Raw genomic sequence first — 21,752 nt, 5'->3', positions numbered from 1 at the left:
AGAATGATGAATTTAACATAAACAATATTCCTTATTTCTGCTGCTTATCTCATCAAATGGTGCTTCTTATCTTCTGATAGTTTTGTTTGAGCAGTAAAGAACCACCTGCTAAAGTACTTTGTATTGGTTGTGACTAACAGCAAGGATGTCTAGAATTAGTATTAATGAAAAGCTGTGGGCACTCAGTCACACTTGGCTCTTGAACTTACTTCTTAATCTCTATCTGACCAGCCGGCTGAACAGCAGGAAGAAGGCTGTGAATGTCAAGGGCGGTTGTGAAGGTCACAGTTCTGCCAGGATTTTCAACCAGTGTGCATTCCAGTGGGCTCATAGACTGACCTGAAGCATACAATATGAATACATCAACCTAGGCATATAATTTCATGGTCTGTCTTTCTCCCCCTTTACTTTCAGATACGAAAGTTCAAGATATGCAATTAAAAATGGAAAATGATGAGAAAACTGTTATAAAGGTACTGTACTTTTTGATATTGATGAATAACTCTCTAAGCATAGGTTTTGGTTTTTGACAGTGTCAGCCAAGTAATGTTAGAAAACTGAAAAAGTAGGTTATACCACTTGAGTTGTTTGCAGGTTTATGGAACTCATTATTGCTTATCAATGACCTAGTATCCATCCCTTCTTTAGAATATAATGAATCAGATTAACTTTGTCATGTTGTATCAGCAGTATTCTTGTTGCATTTTAATACAAACGAGTTGAAAGCTTTCTGACTGCTGAACCCCAGCATATTCTATTGGAGTGAAGTGAGTTGTTTTCATTAAAAAGAAGGGTGTCAGTAAATGTTTAGAGAGTGAGTAAGAAGAGTCAAATTTGGATGCAACTAAAGAGAAGAAAAATCCTATTCTTGATAACCCATGGTATATTTATATAGCTGTTGTACTTTTGGTAATGTTATTATTGGCATTCAATACAAGACAATAGTTCAACAAAACTATAGCAAGTTAATACTTTTCAACATTAGGAAGGTATGCTAAAAAACCTACCTCAGTGGCAGGTGGGGAAATAGTGAGATTTGTCCAGATCAGGGCGGGCAATTATTTCGGCTAGAGGATCGTTTCACGAATTTTGGTGAGCTGTCGAGGGCTGCATGGGTAGGCCCGCCCCTTGACAGTTGCCCCACCCCCTAGTCGCCATCTTGTGGTCAGAAGTCCTGCCCCCAAAACCCTGCCTTTTGCCACCAGAAGTACTCCTTTTGGGAGGGGGTAGTATGGCCTTGGAACTGGAAGTTACACTCTGACACATGGTCTATGTCGGGGTAGGCAACAGTTTTTGGCTGGAGTGCTGAAAAAACCACAACGTCTACCTTGTAAGGTGCTATGGTGCTGACATGCCAAAAAAACAAAACTGGGGCAGGGGGTATATGACAGGATGCACTGCACATTAATATAGTTAATAATCATTAATGTTTCTTTTTATGGTAAATACCAAGTTTTCTAAAAATTCTAAACCTAGTAAGAATAAATAAAACTTTATAGAGAAGGAAGAGAGACTAGTGGGAAGAGAAAGAGAGAGATGAAAGAAGAGAGAGGGAAGAGAGAGAGAAGAAAGGGAGGAGAGAGGGAAGAGTGAGAGAAGAGAGAGGGAAAGAAGGAGGGAGAGGCACAGGGAGAAGGAAAGACGGAGAGAGGGAGAGAAGTGTGGGGAGAAGCAGGTGCAGGGGGAGGCACCATGGGTAGGCTGGCCCAGCCAGGCCCTTGGGAAGGTGGCAGCCAGAAGAGAAGGAGCCCCGGAGGTGGGTGGGGACTGTCCTAGAGCTCCACAAACTTGGGCTGCAGCTGGGCTCCCAGCAGCACCCAAGGTGGAGCCCGGCCTGGTCCACACAGCTCCATGGGATGGGGCACAGCTGCCCTGCCTGCGAGAGGATGCTTACTGGCAGGGGCAGGCCGCTGGGCTTGGGGGGCTCCCAGCTCGGCCTCTGTGCATGCTGGGCAGAGCGCAAGTGGGGTGGAGTCCCCCAAGGCACGGCAGGGGCCCCAGGGCTCTGGGAACAGTTGTGCAAAACTGCACGCTTGCTTCCGTTGGCCTGTTCCAGCCAGATCCAAGTGGCACATGGCTCAGCTGCCACTTCTCCTCACCAATGCTGACTTGGTCAGGGCCGCTGCATCCCGAGAGGCACTCAGGGAAGCAGCATCTTGTTCAGCTTTGCTGCATGCTGCTTGGGATGGGATGGGCCCAGTCAAGTCAGCATTGCATGGAGAAGCAGTGGCTGAGCCAGCTGAGCCATGTGCCACTTCCTTGCATGCTGCTTAGTACAGGCTCAGACACAGCTTTGCCTCTCTGGTGCCAACCCGGCTGGGCCCGTCCCATCCCTTTCCGAGCAGTGCAAGGAAGCAGCACATGGCTCAACTGGCTCAGCCGCCGCTTCTCATCAACAGTGCCAACTGGCTGGGCCGTCCTGTCCCAAGTGGCACACAGCAAAGCTGGCCCAACCACCACTTCTCTGCGTGCTGCTCAGGATGCAACAGGCCCAGCTGAGTTGGCCTTGGCAAGGAGAAGCTGTGTGGCTGAGCTGTGTGCTACTTGGGATTGGCCGGGACAGGCTGGCAGAGGTAAGTAGGAGCCACAGCTTTGCATCGTGCCTCTAAGGATGGGCCAGGCCAGCACCATGGAAGGGAAGCCATGGCTGAGCTGGTCCTAAGTGACATGCGGCTCATCTACCACTTCTCTTCACTGGTGCTGACTCAGCCGGGCCTGTCCTGACCCAAGCAGCACACAGCAAAGCCAGCCTACCCGCTGCTTCCCCATGTGCCACTCAGGACACACCGGGCCCAGCCAGGACAGTACTGGTTAGGGGAAGCGGTGGTTGAGCCACGTGCCACTTGAGACTGGGCTGGACAGGCTGGCGGAGGTAAGGGCCAGGCTGGTCCTGAGCAGCACTCAATTCAGTTGGCTGAGCCTCCTCTTCTCCTCACTGGTGCTGACCCGGCCAGGCCTATCCTGTTCCATCCCAAGCAGCATGCAGCAAAGTTGGCTCATCCTCTGCTTCACTGCGTGCCGCTTGGGACAAGATGAGCCCTGCTGGGTCAGCACCAATGAGGAGAAGCAGCCCCGTGGCCCCTGCCTTGGCCACCTTGTGCAGCACCGGGCTCGGTCTGCTCCCGGACCCTCCATACAGTGCCTCCTGCACCAAGCTCCCAACCTTGTACCAGGGTTGGGGACCTAAGCCACCCAAGTGCTCCAAAGATCCCACTCTGTGCAGCGGCCTATGGTGTGTGGCATCATGTCTCTGGCCACACACCAGAGGTTGCAGACTCAAGCCGCCTCACATAGCTCCTAGGGTCTGGATGCCATGCATCATGCTGCGCACCAAGAGCACCCTGCCGCTTGCAGCACCACTTCCCGTAGCCCCCACCACTTCCCAGAGCCCCTGCCCCTGCCCATGCTGCTCCCCACCCCCTCCACCCCCAGAGCAGCTTCTCTCCACCCCCCTGATCCCCACTTCCAGCCTGACCCAGAAAGCATCACAGGGCTCCAGGCCACTGGGCTGTTCCAGCAATTCCCTCCACCTCCCTCTGTCCAATCTTACCTTACTTTTCACTCGATGGAGGGGGGAGGGAGGAGCCGATCCAGGGTGGCGAGGCCAGAAGCCACAGAGGCTTCTGGTTTGGGGTTGAGGGTGGGAGGGGGATGGGGGCAGGATGGAGCCAGGCTGCCCTTGCTGCTCAGCCACAGGCTCACGCTGGGTTCTGCTGTCACTGGCTGCTTGTCTCTTTGACAGGCAGTGAGGGGCAGATAAAAAGTATTTTGCCTGCCTCTGGTCTAGACAGCATACCTATTGGCTCAAATAGCTATATTTTCTTTTACTTGGTTCATTATTCTCTTTCTAAAATTAGTTATTTGCCTAGTCTTTCACTATAGAAAGAATACTGTGTGTCATATATAATCTTTAAGAACATAAGTATAATAAGCATTGCCCTCTTTGCAGTATTTTCATCTTTGTAGTGAAATCTGTAGAAAGTAGTCATCCTTTCCACGATAAAGATTTTCCTATTAACAATTTGCTTTCACCTTATATGAAAAAGCTTTATTGTTCTGACTGAAGTACAGGAATGGGAGCTGTGAGACTTGGATTCTAAAATCATCCCTTTTGTGAACTTGCCTTGCAACTTCAGGGTAATTATTTTCTGTGCCTCCCCTTTGTAAAGAGGAAAGAAAGGCATTGGAAGAGAGAGGTATTGGAAAGCTAAGTATTAAAAATATTAGCAAACTATTGAAATCCTATAATCTGAAATTAGAAATGGAAAACTTTGAATCAATCTGTCCATTGCATCAACATCACAAAGGAGAGTTGTTTCCTGCAGTAAATTTTCTAGCATACTTCAGTAGTAGAACTACCTAAAGGCCAAATCAAGATTGGTACTCTGTTGTACTAAGTGACATAGAAAACACAATCCCTGTCCTAAGCAACTTATACCCTACCATCAATCTAGTTTTAATTTTCAAAAGTCCTGAGCAATATGGCCTCTGTCGCATCTCTTTGCATATATTCCATAGCCTAATGCAGGGATGGGCAAAATACGGCCCGGGGCCAAATCCAGCCCGCCAGGCCATTCTATCTGGTCTGCGGAGCCCCTAGAAAATTTAGAAAATTAATAGTTATCTGCTCCTGGCTCCTGTCAAAGATGACAGGAGGCAAGGGTAGTAGGACCCAGGGGAAGCCACAGCAGGTTCCTGCAACAGCAGGGCCTGCCCAGCTCCACCCTGCCAGCCAGAAGCCCCTGCTTAGCCCCTGCAGGGCTGTCCTGCCTCTGCCATCTCACTGCCACCCCGTGGGGTGGTGGTAGCTATGAAAAGCAGGAACCCAGGTGGGTTCCGATCAGCTACATCATGGGGCGCCGGCCGTGGGGTGCAGGAGTGGCCACTTCTCCCCGACACCAATTTGTTCCCTACCACCACTGCTAGCCCGGGCCCTGCACCAGCTCCAGGCTCACCCTTTGGGGCTGAGTCATGGCAGCAGCAGCTGGGCACAAACTGCTGCTCATCACAAAGGAAAGCGACTCCCCTGCTCACCACCGCCAGGTAATGTTTGCTGCAGCTGCCTGCCTGGAGTTTGCATCGTGCTAGGTTGCAACACAGCTGCTTCACCACCACCTCTGTGGTGCCCAGCGTAGCAGGAGTGGCCCTGTGGAACAGTCACAGGGCAGCAGAGGCAGTGGTAAAGCAGCTGTGCTGCAGCCTAGCGAGGTGCAAGCTGCAGACTGGCAGCCACAGCAAACACTGCCCAGCAGCAGCAAGCAGAGGGGCCGCTTTCCTTAGCACTCAGCAGCAGTTTGTGCCCAGCTGCTGCTGCAGCTCAGGCCCAATGGGCAAGCGCAGAGCTGGCACAGTGCCCAGGCTAGTGGCAGCAGTGGGGAACAAACTGGTGCTCACCGTGGGGAAAAAATTGTTTCCTGCCCCTCCCCGTGGCCAGCACCCCCTGCTGCAGCCACTTGGAGCCTGCATGGGGCTGCCTGTCCCTGCTCTTCATTGCCACCACTGCCCCATGGGGCAGCGGTAATGTGGCAGAGAGACATGGCAGCCCTGTGCAGGCTGTGAGTGGCTGCAGTATGTGGCACCAGCCACAGGGAAGAAGGGACCACTTTTCCCCCCACATTGAGCATCATCCCCGCCACTGCTGCTCAGTCCAGACAGGCAGCGTGGGATGTGTGGGGTCAGGGCTGTGCACCTGTCCTCACGTGTACCGTGGGCCTGGGGCAGGGGCACTGGTAGTGAACGGGCACACGAGCCAGCGGCAGCCAGGCGGGAGCGTGAGGCCTGTGCTGGTGTCCTGGGGCCAGTGCTGGCGGGGCCCAGAGCAGGCAGCAGGAGCACAGCAGGTGCTCTATGGAGCTGGGTCAGCTCCCCCTTCTCCCTGCTGGTGCAGCCCAGCCCGGCTCTACAGACCCCTACCAGCCCACACCCCACGTTCCTACTGCCCCACTCTGGGCCCCGCCGGCACTGGCCCCAGGACATGGATGCAGGCCCCGCACTTCCACTCTCTTCCAGTCCCCTTCCCTCCTCTCCTCCCCTCCACTTTTCCCACATTCCTGCCAGCCCACCGGTCAACTGCTCTGCACTACATGGCTCCCATACCCACATCCATACTCACGCACACACATTGCAACAGACCCCCATATGCAATCACTTCTACATATACAGCACAAGTGCACACAAATCAGGGGAAATGTTTTTTTTCATTAAATATATTATTATGAGTGTTTGATTTTTAGTATGTAATTTGGGTTTTTTCCCCCTAAGATGGCAAACCCTCTTCCCCAAAGGCGTACTTCCAGGGGCAAGGGGAGGGACTTTCGGTAGCAAAGGTCAGAGTTTAGGGATGGGACTTCCCAAGATGGCGACCGAGGGCAGTGCACCTGTCAAGGGTTGGGGCTACCCATGCAGGGCTCAACAGCTTGCCAGAACTCAGTAAGTGGCCCTCTGCCCAAAATAATTGCCTGCCCCTGGCCTTATGTCCCTGATAGAAAATAATATTTTTTCTGACATTCATTCTAATTTTTCTCTTTCTGTACCTTATTCCTGTCATTGCAGCCCCTCCCATGGCTACTAGCTCAACTTAAGGACAGTAGCAATAACTTGCAGAATGCAGCCTCCCCTTCTACCCCACACCTTGCACCTCCTCACACACATTACTTAATTTATGGTTTGGGGACTGTGGGTATAATTCTCTTTGTGTATCTAGATAGCGCTTTTTGCTGTGTAAGTGACATTTTTGCCATGTGCTCGTAGGACACAATTCTAATACACATGCAGTGTGGATACTTAAGTGTGCACATGTAGAATGAGCATTTTCAATATTCTGCACACTGGCCACACAACTATGTAGTTATGTACACATAGCCATTCTTGATATGCACCTGTATCTAAGTCATGAAAATATAGCTGGCCAGCAACCTGGGATTAACAGCTGTTAGATAAAGGAGGGTGACCCTCCTAGGTTTTAGCCCCAGTAGCTGAATGGTTAGGGTGCTCATCCAGGAAGTCAGAGCTGTGTTTTAGGCCACGCTTCCCCTGGAGCCATAGATGAGATACTATCTAGCCCCTTTTCCAGTGTCCCGCTGGAAGCTGGATCACTGCCTCTTGCATTTACTAGTCAATGAATAAAATGAATGGAGATCAGTGCAATAGGGCAGTTTTTGCCCCTTTGAGAGCATAGGCCCAGGCTAGAACCCAGGCCTTTGCTCTTCTCAGCCAACATCTATCGCACTGAACCATACACCTTTTACTTTGTTTTCTTCCTTTCATTTATGTCTCTCTCTTGGCTGCCCAGGGGGTCAGCTTCAGGGGTACTGGATAGTATGGTAATTGGAATTGTGCCAAAATATTGGAGTGATGTGGGTTCAAATCTTGTCTTGATAAAGGGGGAATTAGATCCTTCAGCTTCCTAGATTAGTGCCCTAGCCACTCAGCTGTTAAGAGTAAAACATGGGTGAGTAGTCCCCCAGACCTTTCCTGGGATTTACACTCAGATATGCACACTACACACTGACTACACAGTTATTTGGAAAGTGTATAGCCAGCTGTGCATGCTCACTCTACATATGTGCCTGTCCATGCATCCGCAGTGTAAGCGAAATAGAATTGCAACCTGTATGACCATGGCAAAAATGTCACTTACATGGCTAGAAAACTGCCATTTAGATGCTCAGAGGAAAGTAGCATTCCAGCCTAGATCCATGTACACATAATCAATTACAGGTTCTTCCTTAATCTTTTCTCAGCCTAACTTCAGGACTGAAATGGTGCTGAGGTTTTTAAACTTGTTTATCAAATAGTTAGGATTTATATCAAAATTTTCCCTTTACTAGGAAAAACACTTGTATGCTTTTAAAGAAACGCTGATTGGTACCTTCCTCAGGGAACTTCTTAAAAACTATTCCACTGAGAAAATTGCTTCTGTTTGGTGGCCAGTTAAAATAATTTTCTGCTAGGATAACTTAAAATGAGTTGATTTTTAAATTCAAGTTTGCATGGACTGAGGGCAGATCCAAATAATTCCCATAGGTACTTAGTATCATAGTATCATAGTAGCTAGAGTCGGAAGGGACCTAGGTAGATCATCTAGTCCGACCCCCTGCCTTAGCAGGAAAGAGCACCGGGGTCAGATGACCCCGGCAAGGTGCTCATCTAACTTCCTTTTAAAAATCCCCAGGCTAGGAGCCTGCACCACTTCCCCTGGAAGCCGGTTCCAGGCCCTAGCCGCCCTGACTGTGAAGTAGCGCCTCCTAATATCTAATCTAAACTTACCCTCCGCCAGCTTGTGACTGTTATTCCTGGTCACTCCTGGGAGCGCACGGGGGAACAGGGACTCCCCCAATACCTGCTGATCCCCCCTGACCAGTTTGTAGCAGGCCACAAGGTCCCCCCTTAACCTTCTCTTGTGGAGACTAAACAGGTTCAGATCCCGTAGCCTCTCCTCATAAGGCCTGCCCTGCTGACCCCTGAATGTGGCATAGATGGAATTTAGGGGTATCTTTATGCCAGTGCTTCAGCAACCTCCTGTGTCTCTTCTATCAGAGTCCCCATGCTTAAAAATGGCAGCAGGGCATGTGAACTAAAGTTCATTGAACGAGCTTTAGTTCAAGCAGCCCGGCTGCCATTTTTAAGTGTAGGGATGCTGATACAGGAGTGGTGCTTAATCAGAGCAGCTCTTAGAGCCACTCAAATTAAAAGCACTGCTTTCCCTTCCCCCTGAAGGACTTGCCCCTAGGGGCATTTGAGATGACATTTTTAAGCAGGTTTAAAGCAGGTTAAATACCTTTTGCACCGCTTTAATGGCATTGCTGTTTGCACATTTGATGGTGTATTACACGTTAATTCCAACCACTGTAGCACATTCAGTGGCATAACGCGCCTTAAATAACTTTGGGATGCCGCGAATGACTTTGGGGCACTGCAAAGTAAAACACCTCCAAGGTGTTTTTAGTTTCTTACCCTATAGTCACGGACGGAAGCATTGGACTCTGTGTGGCTCAGGGGCTATGCAGATAGCCTATGCAGGCAGCCTGGCAGCAGCCTGGGATAGCAGGCTCCACAGAAGAAAAAAAATGTGGAGTGAGACTGATCTTTTCCTTCCCCTGCCCCGGAGTCTGCCTGCCTGCCTGAGCTGCACAGGGGCTCAGTGCTTCCCTCTGTGGCTGCAGTGCCCCCCAGGACTGCCCGAGTCGGGTGCCTGCAGGTGCTGCCTGGGAGTGACCCACCACTGCTGCGAAGGGAAGCACCATCCTTCCCACCACCGCCTGCAACCCAGGGACCATTCTGCCTGCCAGCAGCTTGCTCTCCTCTCCTTGGCAGGTAAGGATTGGGCAGACATGGTTGAACATGACATGGGGGTTTACTTCACCCTAAATTGAAGCAGTGATTTTAGAAAACTACCACTTCAATTTAGAGAGAATTAAACCCCCATGTTGTGTACAAATGCCCTAGGTGCGTAATAGAAAACATGATCCAGATCAATGGTGTTCTAGCAGTTGCACACTAATTAGGATCGCTAGGTGCCCCTAGTTGTGCCTTAAAAGTTCCCTAGGTGCCTAAACTTTAGCTTCTGAGCATTTTTATAAACAATCCAGCTCAAGCAACTAGGTATCTAATTCCTTCTTAAATTTCATGCTTATCCAGATTGAAGCTAGGAGTCATATACGTCTGTCTAGGTCTCCAGTGTGTGAGATGCCCTCTCACAGAAGAATTCTGATGAGAAAAGCAGGATAGTAGGGATAGAGATATACTTTTTGCAAAGTAGCCCAGAGTTAGAAGATTTCCACAGGAAGTCAGAGATTCCTTCTCTGCTTGAGGGGATTCAAATGCATATCTCCCACCTCTCAGGAAAGTGCCCTGACTGCAAGCAGAAGCGGGGCAGCTGGGCAGTCATGAGTGTAGGATTCAGGGGGCCAGGAAGGCAAACCACAGTGATGAGGGAACTTCTCTGAGAAGGTTGAATCCTAGGGTTATGTTCCTACTGTTAGGGTTATTCCTGAGGTTATTTTGGTTTAAAAAAAAAGAAAAAAAAGCAATGGCTGTCTCATGTGGAATACATATATGGTCCAGTGACTAAGGAACACTACTCAGGACTCCTCCCTCTGACAGGATCTACTCATCACTGGGGTACAGAGTCAGGCTCTCTTGGTTTCTCTCTTTCTGAGGTTATGAATCTTGCATTCCTGGATGCCCACTGGCCTTCAACAGGAAGGGTATCCTATAGCCTGGTGCAGTGGTTTTCTAGCTGGGATGCACATTCCCCTGGGACTATGTAGCATTTTTCCAATGTGTATGCCCCTAGATTTTAATAATGAAAGTGGAGCTTCTGATTGGTCAACATGCAGTAATAGCGGTACCGTGTGTTGGTGTCCATGTTAATGTTTTTCCTGAGAAATGAACATGCAGATATGTGTTGGGTATTGGGGGTATGAATGGTAGTATTTTCCAGGTAAAGGGATATGCAACCAGAAATGTTTGAAAACCCCTCTTCTCTAGATCCCAAATAGGTGGAGGCACTAAATAACTCAAGAGAATAGGGAGTACAAACAAATGCTGTGCCTAGCATTGCCTATGGGCAGTTCTCCTTTGGAAATACCCAGTTCTCCCTGTTCTCTGTATGATGATTCTAGACATCTAAACCTGTCAGTTTGGATTGCCCTCCAGGCACCTGAAAATTAGGTGTTGTACTGCCTAAATGGAGGTTCTGACAAGAATGATTTGGGTTTAGACTCAGGTCCTCAGGTGGACATGTATGACAAAACGGTTCATAATATAAAATTACAGGGTTGAAAGGGACTTAGTAGTCATCTATCTCAATCCCCTGTACAGACACAGGATTCATGTTCCCTAAATTATCCCAGACAAATGCCTATCCCTCCTCTTGAAAACTGCCAGTGAAGAAGATTCCACAGCTTCCCTTAGTTGCCTTTTCCATTGTCCATTTTGAGATCAGATCTTTCCTGAGAGTATAATCTTAGATCTATCTTTTACAACTATTATATTAGGGGTGATTACAAATAAAGCATACATTTTACATTAAACTTAATTTTCCATGTTGATTTTGTAGATAATAGAAGGAAAATATCTTCCAAGTACACTGCCTAAATAAACAAGTTGAATACTGAAGAGGTCTTCAAAGGTCAAAGAAGAAAGAAAATGTATTCTGTTCTCCCCACAAAACCACAGAGTGGCAATGGAACTGCTCCTGACCAGCCACTGCAACTTTTTATAGTTCCCTTATGGTTGCTTTCCCAACATTTTACTTCTTTTTTTATGTTTTGACTGTAGTTAGCATTTCCAATACCCCCTCTGCACTAGAGGTTTCTTACATGGCTGTGCTGTATGCTGCATAGGTGACAGTTTTCCTGGACAGATTCCTGAAACCAAGCAATGAAGCAGTATTAGTTGCACTGTGTTCTGCATCTCTTTCTTCGACTGTAGGATTTGTTTCAGAATGCAGTTGTCCAGAGACAGCTGTATTTTTACATATAGCTATCCTGAGACCCGCTTGTGTGTGTTGTGCATGCATATCCATTGTGTGTTCAGCACAAAACTGAAGTGTACATTTGCTGTCTAAGTTGTATAATCAGTGTTTGTCACCTCTTTTGCACCTACCACACATGCTTCAAGATTGATGCCTGGCCATCATCCATTATACTTTTACCTACTGTGTTTTCTTAGAAAAACTATGGGTGTTTAGGTACGTGCTCTGGGAGAGGTGGGGGGAGCACTTTAATTAGAGCACCTCCGCGAGCTGCTCTAATTAAAGTGCCCAGAACATTTTGTATATCAGCATCCCCGTACTAAAAAATGGCAGCAGGTCACTTCAACTACAGCTCATCAAACAAGTTTTAGTTAAAGTGCCCCCACCACCATCTTTAGGTACAGGGACACTGATACGTGAGGTGGTGGAGTCAGCTGGAGTGCAGTAATTACCATGCTCCACCACACTCGATTAATCGAGCCTGCTCCGATGTGCTGTAATTACAACACATTGGAACAGCTTCACTTCTCATGTATAGGTGCCCACTATTTCAAAAGAATGTTAGAAGACTGTTAATCTAAAATGCAACATTAATTTTTATATGTTCATTTTTAGTTAATTACAGCTCATGAAGAAATGAAGAAGGAACTTCAAAATGAGAAATTACTGGTTAAGAGTCTGGTAAGCTTCTTGTGCTTATATTATTTTTAGAGATCAAGATTTATTGCAAATTTCATAAAAATAGATTAAAATTCAATTTGCTATTTTAAGCATATATATCAAGTGTTGAGTATATATAGATGAAGGTACTGATTTTTTGAGGGGAGGAGAGAAGAAAAAAACTTTAGGATGTTTCTTGCCCAGAAGTAAAGAAAGAATAAAAAAAAAGTCTTTTAATTTTGCTGTATCTTGTGGAGATCTTATGGAAGAAATATACACAAAAACGCTGCTAACAGCTTTTTTAAAGAACTTATTATTTTGTATATATAATGGAAGCACTTAGAAAACATTTAACAAATTTAAGATTATTTGGAAAGATTTCCTACCAGTGATTATAAGTGTCTTAGGATAGAGAGAGCCCTCTCTTAAATATTTTTGTATTCTGCCTTAGTCTCATAAGAACACTGCCTTTTATTTTCTTTTTACATGATTCAAGAACTTTCCAGATGGCTGGTCCTTTATTTTATCGTTTGACTTTTTTTCCAGCTTGATCTCGCACTGCTTTCACACTGGTCACCACTAATATGTCTTTGTTACAGTAAACTGGCTGGGTTTATTATAATAAAAAATAAAACACAGCTTGACTTGCAATCTAAATGTGTCGGAAAAGAATATGATACTGTTTTAGAAGAGAAAAGGTTGTGAATAGAAAATCAGTACCACTTCACTTATTTAAACATTTGCTTTTTTGCAGCTTGTCAAACTTTGTGCCAAGTCATAGCTCCTTTAGTTACTGTGTTTTGTTAATCTCAGCCCCATGTGTCTTGGGCTGTCTTGACAATGGGCCAAATCTTGCAGTTTTTACTCAGTCTTTGACTTCAGTGGGACCTTTGCCTAAGTAAGTGTTGCAGGATTGGGTATTTACAAAGCTACAAAAAACAAAATTTCAAGATTATGCAGGAAGTCTTCTTGAAACCAGTTTGTAAATACAGAAAGCAAAGAATAAATTAACTTGAAGGCCTATAGTGTCAACAAACAGTTTTGTCTTGAAAATGCTTTTTACATTTATTTCTTTTTTCTCTTTTTTAATTTAAAGTATAAATAAGATAAAATTATAAATAAGATGTAAAAAGATTAATAAATAAGATTAAAATATAAATAAGATTATATGTGAGTTAGGGATTATAAATATATTAAGTCCAATGTTAGGGAACCACGTTTTAAAGTTATGTCTCTACATCTGTGTATAGAGTCTGATCTTTCAAAAGCAACTGGGTTACCATAAAATGCAGATTCATACTTGCTTTGAAAAATCCCAACCAGTGAATTTGTACAGACAAGATTGGAAGTCCCAGAAGGTGTCATTAATACCTGATTTGTCCCCATCAAATATTTATCACATAAGATGTATGACAAGGAAAAACTCAGATTGACTTTCCAGTCAAGGTTAGGGAAGTGGGCTGCAGCTGAAACAGGATTTTTACTTGTAAATTGAGTTTGTTGACTACAGAAATCTGTCAGGGAAAGTAAACACGAAGTTTAAGGGTATCAGTTTTACTAAGACACTTTTCAGTGCTGAACTGCACTTGAAGCATTGTCTGCTTTATCTCTCTTCTTTTATAGGCACTTTCATGTCAAAGGCAGTTCATCTTTCTTGAATTTACTGTAATTTAAAACAAGATGCAGCTTGAGGGAAGTAAAAAAATTCAAGTTTATTCTAAGTTTCAAAGTAAACTACAGGATTTGATTTTTTTTTTTTTTTTGAAAGCACACCGGGCAAGTAGCACTAATTCACCCAGTGGGCCCATCTACCCATGCAATTAGCATGATTCAGTAAACTCCAGTACAGTTGGAAGTTTATTGCTCCCAGGTGCTGTGTTTACATGTGTGCCTGGGACTGCAGCATGTTGAGCCAGGTTGGAGCAGGCTCATTTTGTAGGGTCACAGGGGTCAGCCTGCCAGCCTGGGGCTGCTCTGACCTACCTCAGTGTGCTATGGAGGGGCTGGCTGGGGCAAGAGGGTGCTCCAGTATGGGGCTAGTCAGCAGGCAGCCCATGCATTGAAGCATCCTTGTGCCCTGGGCACTGGTGTCAGCATTTACACATGTGTCACAGCACACTAAATAACACCACCACAGGATAGTACTTGTGATGACAGTTACTAACCTACGGCAATGTTTATTAGTTTACTGTAGCCGAATAGGACCATGTGTGTAGAGGCTGAAATTTGACTGCAAAGCTAATTAGTTTACTTTGCAGTAAATGTCTAATGTAGATGCACCCAGTGGGCACATCTACATGAGACACTTTACTGCACATTAGATTATTCTAATACGCAGTAAATCATCACCACCTATATGTGCAGAGGACTTACTGCACAGTAAATTAGGTTAATGCACTGTTTGCTAGTACCAGGAAAAAGAGGTACTAGATTAAAGACACATTAGCTACTGTGCAGTAGCATACATGCAGGCACTGACTGGCAGCAATTTGCTCCTGGTCAGCCCAGACAGCAGGGATCCACTGTTGCCTGGCTAAGCCCTGATGTGGGGAGGTGGGAGCTGTGCCAGCTCCAAGGTCAGTTGTCTCTCTGCCACATGGGAATTGGGACCCATCTTGATCCCCATGTGGCTGGGAGAGCTGTCCCAGCAGCTAGAATTTGTGTCCCAGCCATGTGGAGATCAGGTCAGAACTCAATTCCCATGTGGCTAGGAGAGCCATTCCGACTTGGCAAGGACATTGGACTGGGACTGCTTCTGTCAAGTGCAATTTGTTCCCAACAGGTGCACATGTGTAGACCTGCTAGCACTTTAATAAGCCTGAACTTTCTGCAAAGAAAATTTAGGTGCATTAATTGCATGTGTAGATGCACCCAGTGGATGAATCTAAACATGCATTAACGTCTTCACATGAATTTATGTGTCTTTTCTAATGTGCATTAAATTTAGTACCTCTGGGCATTTGTATACATGCATGCAATGCAGCACTGGGTGCTTTTAAAAGTCCTCAATGCTGCATCAGGTACATTTGTATAAATGGTGAAATACTTGCAAGCATGCAGCAAATGGCGGTGGTGCGCTCTTAAACTAAATGCATCAAAGGTGTTTTGGTTCAAAAGCGCCCCGCCATCATTTTCTGCATGCTGATGTGCATTTTGCCATTTAAACAAATGTGTGCAAAGCAGCACCATGTATATTAGCTCGCATGCTCTGCAGACTCGATTAATCAAGTCTGTTTCGATGCACTGGATTTCCAGCACATTGAAGCAGACATAGGTACATGTATGAATGCCCTCCAATGTGAGGTACTAAATTAATGTGCATTAATGCACGGTAGCACATTTGCATGCTTTTTAGTGACACTTCATGCACAATAGACTGTTTTACTGTGCATTAGCATAATGTCATGGTTTTTTACATGACACTTCAATGCACAGTAAAATAGTGTACTGTGCATTAAGGTGCACATGTAGACACACCCAGTAAGAACGAAATTGTGCCTCTAAGATACAGCCTAGAGCATTAATCCCCAAAGGGTATGCTGCAAGAGTAAAGGAAACATGCTGCATTATCCCCCTGTGTGGGGGGTATGTGCTCTCCTCCCCTGTCCAGCACCCTGAGTCTGTGTGAGCTACTTGTAGCTGCTCCTCTACAGACTGCTGCCTCTGCTGCCACCTTCCCCAGCCCTTCCTCACGTCCAGGCAGCACCTGTTCTTTCCCCTTACTACCCCCAGGCTTCCAGCAATGGACTCTGCTGTGAGCAGGTGGACAGATGTACGGACAGAGTGGCACTTTTTAATCTGGTTCATCCCCTCCACTCCTCCCACACTTCCAGGGGTGGCAGGAGGAGCTGTGGGAGTGGTCACTGGGCATATGAGATCCTGCAGGAGTAGCTTCAGTAGCAGAGGCTGCCCTTGCTCCCTGCAGCATAGATCAAGGGTTGAGAGAGGTAAGACAGTGGAAAGAGCAGGGCATAGCAGGGTGAGGTCTTGCCCCTGCCATCTTGAAATGGCACCAAATGGATCAATAATTCTGAACTTTTTTTAGCCTGACAGCCTCCCTCCATATCTTTTCTGAATTTGAGATGTCTCAGCGATTTGCAACTGGGATTCTGTGAACTTCTGAAAAGGAATGAAAAGGGGCCTTGAAGCTAAGATAAGCTGAGAGCCATAGGTGGCGGAAGGCTAGGGCTAACGGAGCTTAGCCCACCCAAACACAGGGCAGTGGGTAGGGCCACAGGGCAGCTCAGTCACAGGCTCTGGGCTGCTGCAGTGGGGGGGGGGGGCACACACTCAGACACGCAGTCAGGCTCGCAGCCCCAGCATGTGGCTTACTGCCCAGCACAGCAGCCAGGCAAGTTTCAGCCTACTCTGTGAAGACGAAGGGGCTTGGGGGAAGGGTTGGGGAGCAGATCAAGGTCCCCACAGTGTAGGAAGGAGTGGGGCAGAGGTAGAGGCAGGCTTGGGGTGAAAGGGGCCCTAGGGCAGGTCGTGGGACTGTCGGAACCTAGGCAGATTGTCCAAGGGCGCAGAGGGCTCCCACTGCTGCACGCACCCTGGGGGAGTCAAGGGGGACACTTTGACTGGCTCCACACTTTGAGTGGCTCCAGCCCCATGGAGCTCAGCCCAGTGGCAAGAGGTGGCGGGAGAGCCAGTGGTGAGATGCTCCAAGTGCAGCCCCGGCCAGTGGCATCCCCCGCTTTCCGCCACCAGGCTCAGCTCCATGGAGCTGGCAGAGCCACTCAGAGTGCAGCCTGGTGGCAGGGGGTGAGGGAGAGCCAGGGGTGTGCTCCAAGTGGCTTTGCCAGCCCCACAGATCTCAGCCTAGTGGTGGAAGGCAGCAGGAAAGTCAGTGGTGGCGCCACTTGGAGCGCAGCCCTGGTGAGCACATCCCAGCAGTGGGAGGCTCCTCAGCCCCACAGAGCTGAGCCTGTGGTTTGTCTGGAACTTCCCGTCAGGCCTATTCACCATAGGTGATCTTGCCAAGAGTGTGAGACTCCAGGTGATATAGCTCTAAGGATCATTGGGACACACAAGCCTCTCCACTGCTACAAGGTCTCAGTCCATGGAGAAGTATATATAGTAGTGTACAGGAATCAAAATCATCGTATAGCTCTTCAGCTTTGAAAAAAGGCGTTTACAATTGAGCTCACTCTCTTTCTTTACTTCTCTTCAGTTTAGCATTGAGTTAAGCACATCTGATACCAAACTGACAGGATTCATAGGTGCCTAAAACTGACTCTTTGGCCTTCAGTCCCTAAAGGAACAATAAAGAGGATACATACCTTGATTGCCTTTTTGCTGTGGTTCTGTAGCACCTGGTGGAACTTTTATTATAAATTAATATAGATTTGTTTTATAGCCATATTTTTTCATAGCACCATACCATACAACCTGGTAAGAAATATGCAAAAGGAATAAGTAATGCTGCTGTTTACCTCAGTAACGTGAAGTAACCTCAAAAGCAGAATTCTTTTGTTTTGGAAATGATGCAAAAAAGCATTGCTACAAGTCATAGGAAATTGTAATAGTATTGGGATAATCTAATGTTCAACTCTACTGGGAAGAAGACAAATTTGATTTCCAGTTTCCCACTCTTGCTTGTTGGGTAGGAAATACATCGAAAAATAGCAGTTTTTGTTCAACTTTCTTGTTGTTCACTTTAGCAATTCAAAGAAGCAAAGAAAGACATTGAAACTGAAGTGGAAAATAAAGTAACTAGCACAGAGACAAAGGTATGTAACTCATCTTTATTACATATGTAAGGTAAAAAGTTATTACCTGATACTATGAATGCACTATTTACACAGTACCTGTAATTTGTTTGCCACATGGTGGATGGTCTCTCCTCATTCTATGTGGTTCTAATTCAGTAAGCAGTTAATGTCCCTGTATTCACTATTAACTAAGATAGTGTCATTTTCTGATTTTCATCCATGTATTTCTAGATGACATGGCACAACCTTCATCTTCCACTCACTAATCCTTTGTATAAGATGACCATTCCTTGTCATTTCATCTGGTTGGAAGGAGTATAGTGAACTATAGGAGTCAAAGACTAGGAAGGGGGCGCTACCAAGTAAGCATAGCTGAGTTTTGTCTAGGTGAAATATGGCAGCCCTCAATGCAGCAGATTACCTTTTTTTGAAATGTTGTACATTATCAGTTGTATAAACAATGAAAACATTGCCATCCTAGACCCTCAGCCCCACCCCATGCTTACTTCTCCACAAATAGCAATGGTTAACACAGAAACAGTGTAAAACAAAATGTGAAAAAGATTATGTCACTTACTGGATGATACAGAACCCAGACACTTTAAGACTAAAAGCAGCATTATGGGTGTGAAATGAACAGGTCTTGATGAATTTAGTCTTAGTCCAGCTTTCTTAGTTTTTCTTAGTCTTTTCATGAGGTAACATTTGAATTCTGTAATTAGGGCCATGTTTAAAACTGCAGTTTTTGCTTCCCTGCTGATCAGGAGTGAGCTGCAAGTGGGGCCCCTCTACCACTCAGTGGCAGGGAGCGTGCTTGGGGGGCCCTGCAAGATTAAAGGAGCTGCAGTTCATGCCACTTCTGTCACGAATTTGGAGGAGCCCTAACTATAATAGGAGGACATGCAGTGTAAAAAATATAGATACGTCTTAAGTATTTATGGCTGCGTGATATTAGTGAGAAAGAAAGTGTGGTGCCACTTACATAAGTCTGCCCACTATCACAAGGCTGATAGTGGTCATTAAGTCTTTCTTTACATCTAGCATTTGAATGCTATAAATAGGAGGAAATTAGGTGAAAAATATAGATATATCTTTTATATGCTAGTCTAGGAATGATTTTTGAATTACATATATGGTAAATGTTTCTCTAAAATATAGTGTTCCAATAGTTAGCAATTATGACTCTGTAACTTGAACAGATTAGTTATTTGAATTATTCAACCTAACTATAAATAGGTAAACAGTCTAATACAAGATTTCTGAATGCATTAGAGGCAAATATAATGTTTTTAGTGTATCTTCTGTACCAGTCACCAGTTTCTGCTGTATAATAAAGGTTTGGCTTCTGGAACTAAAAGTGAATAATATTTCTATTTACATTCATTTGTAGGAAAAAATGGCTGAATTAATAAAACAATCATTAACTTTTTCAGAGCATTGTGTTCAATACTGAAAATACCTTAAAATACTTTAGAATAAAGGGTTTGTTTTTCTTGTATCCTTTCTAAAGAAAGACAGAGTTTAGAATTGACAGAAGTTTTGTTTAACTAAAAGTTGCTTTAATCCTTGATCTTCCTGAAGCTTCAAATATTATCAGACGGCAAGCAAGTACTTAGAAGTTAATATCTAAATCAATGTATTAATCACCCTGCCTTTTTGAACTTGTATTTCTTACAACAGTTATTTGACATTTCTTATTAATCATACTTACATTTGGCAATCCATGGCATGTGGTGGGAACAGCACACATGCTGATGAGATAAACTGAACCTGAAGCATGTCTGAAAGGAAGGATAAAAATTCTACCAGTTATTTAAAATATATAAACTGTTTCAAAGTAGTATGTGTTTGTTTTAAAACATGTGATACAGAATATTGTTAGCAGTTTGGTGTTTGCTTAGGAGTTTGGTGTTTACTATCCTTAATTATAACGCAAAGAAATGATAGGCAGCATTATATAACACATAAGAAAAGAGCTGCAGTAGCAGAATACTGTTGTTCAAGTATTGCTGTTTACATCTGAAAGATAATACTAATTAAGACACTTGTCCACGCTCTGGCTGCTATAGTGCACTATTTCACGTGTTGAAACACCAGCAGCAGCATCAAAATGGCAATTTCAACAGAAATTCCGTTAACCTGCCACCTACAAAATTGCCTTTCCACATTTCAGTCAGTCAAGAAGACTACTGTGAGTCCCCTAAAAAATCCTATCAAACAGATGTCTTTTGTAGTGTACTCATAAGGTCACCAAATTTGGACTATTTTAGACTAAAGAAGATGCAAGAAGGAAGGGAGAGTACCTTTACTGACCACAGCTGTGACCATTTGCCATATGACCCACCAGATAGGTTGGTCCCAGACAGTTTATTTGTTGGTTTTTTTAATAAGTCAGAATGACTATCTTATACTCCATCAGTAGACCAAAAGACAGTAAATAACAGATGGGTATGCACACATACATAAATAGGGTCTGAAGGAGTTAGGCCTAAGTTTCCAGCATAAGGGGCTAATAAGCCATTATGTATGATAGACATCTGTATAAACTGTTTACATTTAAAATCTTGTTTTTAGCCTCATGCTTTAATTCTGTTGTTAGGATGAAGAATTACTCTGGTTTAAGAAAGCTTTCTGTTCACTGTGCAGATCATCATTGGGCCTAGTGGAGTATTGACAATGGATTCACAGCATACTGTAACCAAAAGTCTAGTCTGAGAATAGGAAAATCACCCAAGAAAAAAAAAGCATGAAGCCTAATAGCTGAGAAGGTGAACTCAGAGAGAGGCCTGACTTATGTGGAAGATGCAGATAGCCCTGTAATTATGACAGCCCCTAGCCAGATTATTGCTGCAATATAATTGTCAAACAACATCTTAAGGTCTAAAATCACAACTAAGTTGCAAATTCAAGTCAAGAGGGGCATGTGCCTTTAGTTAGAGGGCCTGATATTACATTTGCCATCTCCTCTGATTACTGCTCCTATCTTGTGTGGATTGTTCACCTAGATCACTTTTGTCCACGTCCCAGTTTCATCTAGACATCGACTACAGTACTGAACTGCATTTTCCCTCTCATACAACTTGGACACTGGGTATAATCTGCATGCTGAAAATATTTAAATTGGTGTCCCTTAACAGCTCCTCTCAGTAGCCTGAATGGTACAGTCTGTCATTCTACAGGACCCCACACTTGAGAATTCCTTAGGAAAAGAGACGACAAGCTGTTGCCATCTTTCTAAAAGAAAAGAATGAAACCACTGAAGACTTGCCCTATCCACTCCTGGCAGGATATACAGAATAGTCAAAAAAGCCTCAGGATCACCAGCATCAAAAATAATTAATAATAGTAGCATAGACATGTGATCTTCATCTGTTTCCAGGAATTCATTATCCAAGGCAGTTTTCTTACCACAACCAAGTCTACAAGCCAGACTAAGAAGCAAGGGAGATCAAAATCATTTGGATACTTGTGGGCATGTCTACATGTGCATTAACACACTTTAGTTAATGCACATTAAATCTAGTACCTCCGGGTGCCTATATACAAGTCGGGGGGCTGTTCCAATGTGCTGCACATTGGAGCAGACTTGATTAATCGAGTCTGCTGGAATGTGGTAATTACTACGTTTCAGCCAGCCTCCATGTGTTGTGTACCAGAGTCCCAGTGCTTCAAAATGGTGGCGGGGGCACTTTAACTAAATCTTGTTTAACAAGCTTTAGATAAAGCACCCCTGCCACCATTTTGAAGTGCAGGGATGATGATACACGAGATGCTTCAGGGGCTTTAATTAGGGTGGCTTTTGGAGCCATCCTAATTAAAGCCCTCCCCCACCTTACCAACTCCCAGAGCATGTGTAAAAATACCCTTCATTGTCAGGTACTAGCAAAAGGCACATTAGC

General features: G+C 45.2%; 1 protein-coding gene across 2 annotated transcripts in view; it reads left to right on the top strand.

Moving 5' to 3' along the window:
* Positions 1-21,752, top strand: part of C5H10orf67 (chromosome 5 C10orf67 homolog) — an 88,961-nt gene that overhangs the window by 30,905 nt on the left and 36,304 nt on the right. For both annotated transcript variants that reach the window (XM_090047321.1, XM_090047322.1), the window contains exons 7-9: positions 415-473; positions 12,095-12,160; positions 17,803-17,871. In XM_090047321.1, the coding sequence (XP_089903447.1) occupies positions 415-473; positions 12,095-12,160; positions 17,803-17,871 (194 nt within the window). The remainder of the gene's footprint in view (positions 1-414; positions 474-12,094; positions 12,161-17,802; positions 17,872-21,752) is intronic.

The sequence above is a fragment of the Crocodylus siamensis genome, chromosome 5 (assembly GCF_052110815.1).
Source record: "Crocodylus siamensis isolate JL-2025a chromosome 5, ASM5211081v1, whole genome shotgun sequence".
In the NCBI taxonomy this organism is placed as follows: domain Eukaryota; kingdom Metazoa; phylum Chordata; order Crocodylia; family Crocodylidae; genus Crocodylus; species Crocodylus siamensis.
This window is presented reverse-complemented; position numbering and strand designations above follow the sequence as displayed.